At 46.3% G+C, this 10,972-nt stretch overlaps 1 protein-coding gene across 1 annotated transcript; it reads left to right on the forward strand.

The window, feature by feature from the left end:
• Positions 1-3,230: 3,230 nt before the first annotated feature.
• LOC123153928 (uncharacterized) lies at positions 3,231-5,042 on the forward strand. Its single transcript, XM_044572801.1, has one exon. It carries the CDS (start codon positions 3,231-3,233, stop codon positions 5,040-5,042), a length of 1,812 nt encoding a protein of 603 aa, XP_044428736.1.
• Positions 5,043-10,972: the final 5,930 nt, after the last annotated feature.

The following is a 10,972-nucleotide window of genomic DNA, read 5'->3' on the forward strand; positions in this document are numbered from 1 at the left end:
CTCCTTTCCCATGCAAGACCAGTACTTTGTTGTTTTCAGTTAGACGGTTGCTCTAACAAATTAGAATGTGATTGAATTTATATGTCTCCTTTAAAAAGATATTGGTACTGTACACGTCCAAGGAAGATTTGTGATACTACAACCCACTTGATCGACATTCAGGATTTACGGAGAATGTTCCCATGATCAATAAATTATTTTCCAGAAGGTTGTTAAATATCCAGAGATCACATGTCGATTTTTTTATGTTTTGATAGGTTCAATTTAATATGTCTAAAATATATTTAACGGTTCCTAAGTTTTGTATAAACCATAAAAATGCATGCTTACTTGCAATAATATTTTTGTAGTTCGTTGCTTCCTCTGGTACTATATTCAAATTAAGACAATTTGTATATGAAAAATTGATATTCTCAAAATTCTAATAAGCTGGTAACCGGTGGCGGTGGTGCCAATTAGTTAGATATTGGTTATATAAACTCCAACAACATTATATTATCTTATTAACGTGAAAAATTGATACGCATGATAATTTTATCAACTAATCCGTGCGAATGCACGGGTAGGCGACTAGTAAATTTATAATTCTTTATTATTTAGGATTGGCATGTTTTTTTCAAAAATGATGATAAACTCCGGCCTCTGCATCGAGCGATGCACATAGCCATCTTTACTATATTATTCAACAAAGCATTACTAAATAAATACATGCATCGACCCAAACCCATCTTCCTTGCGAAAATTGTCGCCCTACCTACAAGGTTGATGATATGTCCTGACCTTTCGCCAACATACACCATGAAAACCGATGGCTTCGCCAAAACTCCCGCCGACTAGCCGGGAGCGCCAATCCATCGCCGTCATCTTCCGCCATCCCATCTCCATGGGTGATCCATGCATTGATCTTGGCAGACCCTTCCGTTGTCGCCGCTACCACAACGGCAAACAATGCAACCTCCCTGCATGTGTCGATCGTTACACATCCGTTGCTAGACCCCGCTACACCACGCCTACGAGAGCCGGTATATGGCACAACGCTCCACCTTCTGAACCCTCCAACGCCTATTCCAAGATGATGCCCCCCCCCCCCCCCCCCGCGCGGAGGGTGAACGGCGCTACACTAGCATTGGCATGCTTAAACTTATTTTTCTAAGTTCCAATCGTTTTTTCAGGATTATGTATGTTTTTTATGGAGAGAAGAAGCACCATTGGTAGTAACAAGTAACAATTGTTACTTGATTGAAGTGCCTTATAAAGTCTATGCACGCTTACATTCACTAGATTTCAAATGTAGAACAATAATAGATGATGAATATGTTGGTTAGGCATGTGTGCGGGCCGCTATTCTAGTTTGTACAGACGTACGTCTACGCCGACGAGCAGGTCTATGCTAATTATAACTAAGTTCACGCTCAATTTCTGAATCTCATGGCATGCAGTGATCATCGAGGAACCTTTTTTTAAAAGGTGCTCATTAATTTAGCTACAGCTAATGAACCTTATAGAAGCCATCTAATCTGAATCGTAATGTATGTTAGCCGTTGCCTGGATTTAAATTCTTTTGCCATGTGAAGTGACTTGCCAGGCGCACCAAGAAAAGAAAAACCACCGACCGCACAATTGCTTGGTGGAGTAGAATTAATACATACTATCAGTTTGTCGGATAGATTACACTGCCAAAATAATTACTACACTTTCACGGTCACTAGAAGTTTTAAGACTTTTTTTGCAAACAGAGGTTTTAAGACTTAATAGCACTTCTCTAAATCGAAAGATGTAATCTGATTAAACTTTGATAAATTATATTATAATACTTTGTTTGGGTTTGTCATGCTTGTCTAAGTTCTATCTCTAGAATTACATTTGATTTTTATGAAGAGAAAATACATATTGATAATAATAATTGTTATGTGATATAAATATAATAAACAGAATTAAGAAAACGTGATGGCTTCTAAAGTCTATGTGGACTGAATAAGAATTTTAATTAGAAAAATAAAAGATGACGAAGATATTGCCTGCTCATGACACAATATAAGCTAATTACAACTAAGTTGATGATCAAATGTTGTCACAGCTCACAGTGATCATCGAGGATCTTTTTTCCAAAGGGGTCATCATCGAGGATCTCAACTAGCAAGTTCTGACGAATAAACCTGCTAGCAGCCATCTAATCTCAATCACAATGTACATTAGCAGCCGCCTGGATTTAAATTCTTGTGCCATGTGAAGAAACTAGCCAGCTACACAATTGCCTGATGATAGAACTATTACATTTTGTGGGTGAGTAAAACATAACTCTTCTACACATAACGTACGTTAATACATGACTAATTTATCTTATATGTGTATCATTATCAAGCTGTCATACTCGATTTGTTCGTGGGAGAGAAGGTACCATACATGTGCTATCATCGTACAACTACCGCGTTCTACTACAAATTAAACAAAGTCAAATCCCCGTGCCGCCAATCAAAATTAGGCGCACCAACTTCCCAAGTCAACGAATATCAAAAGTGGCTGCGCGAAAACCCATCAAGTAAGGCACAGAGCATTAAACTAGGATAAACATGTAGTATTAGTCTATTTTAGGTTTATTGCAATGGCGCCGGCACTTTGCTAGTCGGTGTCAAAATTGAACCATAACTAAAGTTATATCAATTTTATGTTGGCCACCTTGAATTTGTCTTATGCAGACCCTTTAGATTCATATATGGTTAGTTCCAAAACTGCAGGGATGGGAGAAAAAACTGGCCAGCTGAAACCAACAGAGTGTGAGCCGCAGAGAGTATTTGGTCAACTAATAAATGTGATGGCAGTGCTGGATTTAGTACACATCCACACACACCATAGCCGCCACTAATCCTCAAGAAATGCTACTCACAGGACATGGTAAAATGCCCTCTCTTGAGCTTGCCATTGAATACGGGCCAGATGCAGTAGCATCCAATGAAATCTCATCAATCTGACCAAAAGTCCACTATACCAGCTACACCTTGTGTGTACTTGTCATTTCTCCAAATCTTTTAGTATGTCATAGCCGTCTCACTCAGTGCATGGACTGCTTGGAATGGCAAGGAAACTACGTAGTCCAAATCTTTTAGCATGTCATAGCCGTCACGTACGTCGCTATAAGTAGCAGAGCTTACACTTGGTGTTGTATCTATCAGATCAATCTAGCTATCCCCATTGCTTCGATTCCAAAGAGAAGAGGAAGCGAGGAAGGAGAAATGGCCGGCGGCGAGGGCGCCACGGCGGTGATGTGCACGCCGGCGTTCGTGGGGCGGGTGCTGCGCAGCCGGTGGTACGTGGTGTTCGCGTCCATGGTGGTGATGGCGGCGTCGGGGTCCACCTACATCTTCGCGCTCTACTCCAAGGAGCTGCGGTCCGTGCTGGGGTACAACCAGCAGACGCTCAACACGCTGGGCTTCTTCAAGGACCTGGGCACCAACGTCGGCGTCGTCTCCGGCCTGGTGCAGCAGGTGGCGCCCACGTGGGCCGTGCTCCTCATCGGCGCCGGCATGAACCTGGCGGGCTACCTCATGGTGTACCTGGCGCTCACGGAGCGCACGGCGGCGCCGCCCGTGTGGCTCATGTGCATCTACATGTGCGTCGGCGCCAACGCGCTCACCTTCTCCAACACCGGCGCGCTCGTCGCCTGCGTCAAGAACTTCCCGGAGAGCCGCGGCATCGTCATCGGCCTGCTCAAGGGCTTCGTCGGCCTCAGCGGCGCCATCTACACGCAGCTCTACCTCGCCATCTACGGCGACGACGCCAAGTCGCTCGTCCTCCTCATCGCCTGGCTCCCCGCCGCCGTCTACATCTTCTTCGTGCACACCATCCGCGTCCTGCCGTACCGGCGCCGCGCGGAGGGCGACCAGCCCAACAGCAAGCCCTTCTTCTGCTTCCTCTACATCTCCATCGCGCTCGCCACCTACCTCCTCGTCATGATCGTCGTGCAGAAGCAGGTGCCGAGCTTCTCCCACGCCGCGTACGCCGTCGGCGCCACCGTGCTCCTCATCATCCTCTTCCTCCCCCTCGGCGTCGTCATCAAGGAGGAGTACACCGCCGTCTCCCAGCTCGAGGAATCCCTCCAGCACCCGCCGGCCATTGCCGTCGAGGAACCAGCGAGCGCGAAAGACGACGAACAGCCAAAGTGCAGCATGAGCATGACGGGCTGCCTCACCAACGTGTTCAAGCCGCCGGCGCTAGGGGAGGACTACTCCATCATGCAGGCGCTGGTGAGCGTGGAGATGCTGGTGCTGTTCGTGGTGTCGGTGTTCGGCATCGGCGGCACCCTGACCGCCATCGACAACATGGCGCAGATTGGCCAGTCACTGGGGTACCCGGCAAAGAGCATCAACACCTTCGTCTCCCTCATCAGCATCTGGAACTACGCCGGCCGCGTCGGCGCCGGCTACATGTCCGAGTTCTTCGTCGCCCGCTACAGGTTCCCGCGCCCGCTGGCCCTCACCGCCGTGCTCCTCTTCTCCTGCGTCGGCCACCTCCTCATCGCCTTCGGCGTGCCGCAGTCCCTATACGCCGCGTCCGTCATCCTCGGCTTCTGCTTCGGCGCGCAGTGGCCGCTGCTCTTCTCCATCATCTCCGAGGTGTTCGGCCTCAAGTACTACTCCACACTCTTCAACTTTGGCTCTGCGGCCAGCCCCATCGGCGCCTACGTGCTCAACGTGCGCATCGCCGGCCGCATGTACGACGCTGAGGCGGCCAGGCAGCATGGGGGCCACGCCGCCGCCGTCGGCGACAAGATCTGCAAGGGGGTGCAGTGCTTCAAGCACGCGTTTCTCATAATCACGGGGGTCACGCTCGCCGGCGCGCTCGTCTCGCTGGTGCTGGTGTGGAGGACCAGAAGCTTCTACAAGGGGGACATCTACGCCAAGTTCAAGGTGGTGCCCGCCGCCGACGCCGACGGGAGCAACCAAGGTGGGGAAATGGTGGAGGGTACAGTTACACAAGCCCGGGAGCCCCAGAATGGAAACAACAAGAACCAGGAGGATGTCAACGATGAGGAGGAGTTTAAGTGAGAGGGCTAACTCACACGCACTGTGCTAATTTCATTTGATTAAAGCAATTCTTAAAGAATATGCATGCATGTGGATGAACATGTACGTACTGTTTTGTTCTGTTTTGTTTTGACATTAAACCTGTACACTGGTTCTTTTTCCCAGATTTTTTTCCGATAAAAGGCGGACTTTATTGGCTCAAATCGAAGTATCAAGAGAATTAAGGATGGCAATGGGTCGGGTTTGGATCGGGTTGAACAATATCAAATCCATATCCATATCCATGAAGACAATCTTTGCCCGCCCATGAAAATATCCACGGGCGAAAATTTGTGTCCATGTCCAAACCCGATGGATATTCATACCCATTGGATATCCATTGAGTCCTCTCGAGACATATAAATAAGACATAACACAATGTTAACATAAGCTCTTTCATTCTTCACCTAGTGGCAGGCTAGGCTTCACTTATGGTAAACATCAACTTATGGTACATCAACGTCCACTTACAACCTAAGATCATTTAGTATTTTTCTAACAGATGGGAATGACAAGTCATTTAGCAAGGAGATAAAAAATAAGGGAAGGGGCCTTGGAGTATGTTATGGTGGGAACTGAATGTCAAATAATAAAAGTTATGATGGGGATTGTGTGATTTCTTTTACATGTTTTAGATAACAAAGTGTAAAATTGCAGTGGGACATGTGACTGTGTGGTAGGGATAGCAGATTTTTGCCCATTAAGTCATACTATCGGGTCGGGTTTGGGTATACCATCGGATACAAGATTATATACATGCCCTATCCACGAGTAATTGGGTCGGGTTTGGACGCCGCCCATGGACACAAAAGCATATCCAAACCCTATTCATTCGGGTCGGGTATCCATGGATATGCATGTCCATGGGTAAAATTGCCATCCTTAAAGAGAATACAAACATGATGAGCACACACCCGGACTCTGCATAGCTAGGATGCACACAGCCAATACTAACACACACAAAAGCACACGCGGGCAAATAGCAAGTCATATAAGACCAAAGCTATGCATAGGCGAGGCGAAAAAAGAAAACTAAATGATCAGATCCTTGATCGGCAAACTATAGGAAAGGCCATATCCGCACCAACCATCTCATGACAACACGTCAATGACGAGATTCTTCAACAACAACGCCTTCACAAAGGGTGCGACGCTTAGGCGCCTGCATCACCGGATCCAACCATCGAAGTATAGAATCTAGATTTTCACCCTGAAGAAACGGTCTGAGCATATATACCCGAGCAATGCCTTCAACAAGGTAACGACATATGAATGTCGCCACTGCCAGGTATAACCAACTCGGGTCAGACCTGGGCTTTCACCCCAGAGCTTGATACTAGGTGTTCGATAAGCACCACCATTGTAGTCATTCATGTGACGTCGCCACCAATTTTTCGCAATCCGGACAGTTACACGCGATACGAACGCTGCCTCTGCACAACCATTCCTTTGCGTCAAGCCGACATCCATAGTTTGCATCTCATCGCCGAAGCACCAAATCTGGAGGGACGAACCCTCACGAAGATTTTCAGTGGCCACAGCCGCCATGGAGCCGCGGGAGGTCAAAGCTACGTAGTTTGCATCCACCACCAAATAGGCCAATCAAAATCTAGATCGCCGCCGCCGCCGCCGGAGCGCCCGTCCGTCGGCGAGGGGAGGCCATACCGAAACAAGTGCTTGCCCACCCGCGAGGATGCATGCAGCCATACGCTCTGGAACAATTCTACACATCTAGCGCCCGTCCATCCAGGCTTGTGCACGCCCACCGTTGCCGTCCAAGACCAGCCGCCAGGGACAGTGCCCGCGTCCACCAAGCCGCCAAGCCCCGCCAGGACCTCGCGTCCCAGCGCGCGCCGACGCGCCGCCCTCGTATGTGCCCACCAGATCTGGGTGCTTCCGCGAGAGGAGGCCCGCCGCCGCCGTCAGCCCCAAAGGCTTCGCCCGACGGCGTCCTCCGACAACGGCGCGGCAGCAGGTGAGGGAAGGAGGGTGGCGGCACTAGGGTTTGGCAAGGGACGCCCAAGCCTCCCTGGGTGAGGCAACGCGGGGTCTGTTTTTCAATCTATCCCAGATGGGTTCCCAGCAGAACTTTATAAGAAATGTTGGCACATTATTTAAGGGTGACCTTTTACCAATGTTCCATTATTTGTTCAATGGTCATTTCCAGCTTTTTCACCTTAATTTTGGTACGATTACGCTGTTATGAAAGAAGGAGGAAGAAGTGCACATGGAGGAGTTTAGGCTTATTTGTTTTTTGGATGTTGTTTCAAAATTGTCACTAAAGTCGGCACAAATAGGTTGACGCAGATTGCCCATTCGATGGTACATTCGAGTCAGACTGCTTTCATGCCCGGGAGACACATCCTAGAGGGGTTGTTGTCTTATACGAAACATTGCATGAAATCCATTCCAAGAAGTTAGGTGGGGTTATATTCAAGGTGGATTTTGAAAAAGCATATGATAAGGTCAAATGGCCCTTTCTCCAACAGGCTATGCGAACGAAGGGGTTTGCCGAATCCTGACGGAGAAAAGTAGACTCCTTTATTCAAAAAGGTAGCATGGGGATTTAAGTGAATGATGACATAAGTCAATATTTCCAAACCTACAAAGGCTTAAGAAAAGTGGATCCGATGTCTCCGGTCTTGTTCAACATTGTGGCAGATATGTTGGTAGTCCTGATAGGTAGGGCCAAGGATAAAGGGCAGGAAGGTAGACTAGTCCCTCATCTAGTTGATGGGGGTATCCACTTTACAATACGCCGGTGACACTATCATCTTCATGGAGCATGACGTCGCAAAGGCCAGGAATATAAAACTGATCCTTTGCCTTTTTGAACAATTGTGGGGTCTAAAATAAGTTTTCATAAGAGTGAATTGTTCTGCTTTAGACGAGCTAAAAAGGAACAAGATGCTTATAGACAATTGTTCGGTTGTGAAATGGGTTCTTTGCCATTTCGATATCTAGTAACTCCGGTTCACGATCGGAAGCTTTCCAATAAAGAATGAAAATGTGTTGAGGATCATTTTGAAGAAAAAACTAAGCTGCTGGAAGGGCAAGCTTGTGTCTTACGGAGGTCGCCTAGTGTTAATAAACTCGGTATTAACTAGTATGCCTATGTTCCTTCTATCTTTCTTTGAAGTGCCTATAGGGGTACGGAAAATGTTAGACTTTTATCGATCCCGATTCTTCTCGCAAAGTGGTGAGGCTAAGGCGAAATATAGATTAACAAGGTGGGACATCATTTGCAGGCCCAAAGACCAAGGTGGGCTAGGTATTGAGAATTTGGAAATAAAAAACAAATGCATACTTAGCAAATGGTTATTAAGGCTATCTACGGAGTTGGATGGTGTGTGGGCACAAATCCTTCGTAACAAATAACTCCAAACTATATCCCCAACTCAGGTCACCCTAAGGCCTACCAACCCACCGTTTCGTAAAGGGCTAATGAGAATGAAAGACACTTTTTTCCGTAGAGTGAAATTCGTTGTTGGAGACAGTTGAACTACCTGATTCTGGGAGGATACTTGACCAGGAGATGTGCCTCGAGCTCTTCAGTATCCCACGTTATATAATATTGTGCAACGTAAGGAGGCTTATATTGTTACAGTATTACAATAGTCTTCGTTGAATATTCCATTTAGGAGGTCCCTTGTGGGGGAACACTGGACTTCCTGGTTGCATCTGGTGCGAAGGTTGATGGATGTTCAATTTTCAGACCAGCGAGACGTATTTCAATGGAAGTTAACTAAGAACAATGCGTTTACGGTGAAATCTATGCACCCGGATTTAATTAACTCTGGCCCAATCCCGGGATCAAACCATATATGGAAAATTATGGTGCCGCCGAGAATCAAGATTTTCATGTGGTTTGTACATAAGGAAGTGATTCTCACTAAGGATAATCTTCCGAAGCGAAGATGAGTCGTCAGCCCTCAATGTTGCTTTTGTGCCTGATGTCTACTACACAACCTTCTTCTTGTAGACGTTGTTGGGCCTCCAAGTGAAGAGGTTTGTAGGACAGTAGCAAATTTCCCTCAAGTGGATGACCTAAGGTTTATCAATCCATAGGAGGCGTAGGATGAAGATGGTCTCTCTCAAGCAACCCTGCAACCAAATAACAAAGAGTCTCTTGTGTCCCCAACACACCCAATACAATGGTAAATTGTATAGGTGCACTAGTTCGGCGAAGTGATGGTGATACAAGTGGTATATGGATGGTAGATAATAGTTTTTGTAATCTGAAAATATAAAAACAGCAAGGTAACGAATGATAAAGTGAGCGTAAACGGTATTGCAATGTGTTGAAACAAGGCCTAGGGTTCATACTTTCACTAGTGCAAGTCCTCTCAACAATAATAACATAATTGGATCATATAACTATCCCTCAACATGCAACAAAGAGTCACTCCAAAGTCACTAATAGCGGAGAACAAACGAAGAGATTATGGTAGGGTACGAAACCACCTCAAAGTTATTCTTTCCAATCAATCCGTTGGGCTATTCCTATAAGTGTCACAAACAGCCCTAGAGTTCGTACTAGAATAACACCTTAAGACACAAATCAACCAAAATCCTAATGTCACCTAGATACTCCAATGTCACCTCAAGTATCCGTGGGTATGATTATACAATATGCATCACACAATCTCAGATTCATCTATTCAACCAACACATAGAACCTCAAATAGTGCCCCAAAGTTTCTACCGGAGAATCACGACGAAAACGTGTGCCAACCCCTTTGCATAGGTTCATGGGAGGAACCCGTAAGTTGATCACCAAGACATACATCAAGTGAATCACGTGATAGCCCATTGTCACCACAGATACGCATGGCAACACATACATCAAGTGTTCTCAAATCTTTAAAGACTCAATCCGATAATATAACTTCGAAGGGGAAACTCAATCCATTACAAGAGAGTAGAGGGGGAGAAGAAACATAAGATCCAACTATAATAGCAAAGCTCGCGATACATCAAGATCGTGCCAAATCAAGAACACGAGAGAGAGAGATCAAAAACATAGCTACTGGTACATACCCTCAGCCCCGAGGGTGAACTACTCCCTCCTCGTCATGGAGAGCGCCGGGATGATGAATATGGCCACCGGAGAAGGATTCCCCCTCCGGCAGGGTGCCAGAATGGGTCTACATTGTCTTTCGGTGGCTATGGAAGCTTTTGGCAGCGGAACTCCCGATCTATTGTGCTCCTCGATAGTTTTTGGGTATATGGATATATATAGGCGGAAGAAATACATCAGGGGAGCCACGAGGGGCCCAGGAGGCTGGAGGGCGCACCAGGGGGGGTGGGCGCGCCCCGTGCCTCATGGCTTCCCGGTTGATCCCCTGGCGTGCACTCCAAGTCTCCTGTATTGCTTTCTTTCCAAAAATAACTTTTCCGAAGGTTTCATTCCGTTTGATATTACTTTTCTTCGAAACCCTAAAACAAGGAAAAAATAGAAACTGGCACTAGGCTCTAGGTTAATAGGTTAGTCCCAAAAGTCATATAAAATAGCATATAAATGCATATAAAACATCCAAGGTTGATAATATAATAGCATGGAACAATCAAAAATTATAGATACGTTGGAGACGTATCAGTGCCCAGGATGAGACAATACAACATCTCTTCCTTGACTGCCCCCTAGCCAAGATCCTATGGCGCTCGATTCATATAGACTTTAATATTAACCCTCCCACTAGCATTGTAATGTTGTTTGGGACATGGCTTTCTGGTGTGGGGCCCATTACTGTGAGACGTATTCAGATAGAAATATGCACATTACTCTAGGCTATATGGAACTGCAGAAATGATATGATCTTTAATAGAAAAAACTTTATTAATTTCTTTCATGGCATCATCATAACTACTGGTTGGTTCCGTACGTGTTCGTTACTCACTCATACATACTG

This window comes from Triticum aestivum, chromosome 7A (assembly GCF_018294505.1).
Source record: "Triticum aestivum cultivar Chinese Spring chromosome 7A, IWGSC CS RefSeq v2.1, whole genome shotgun sequence".
NCBI lineage: Eukaryota > Viridiplantae > Streptophyta > Magnoliopsida > Poales > Poaceae > Triticum > Triticum aestivum.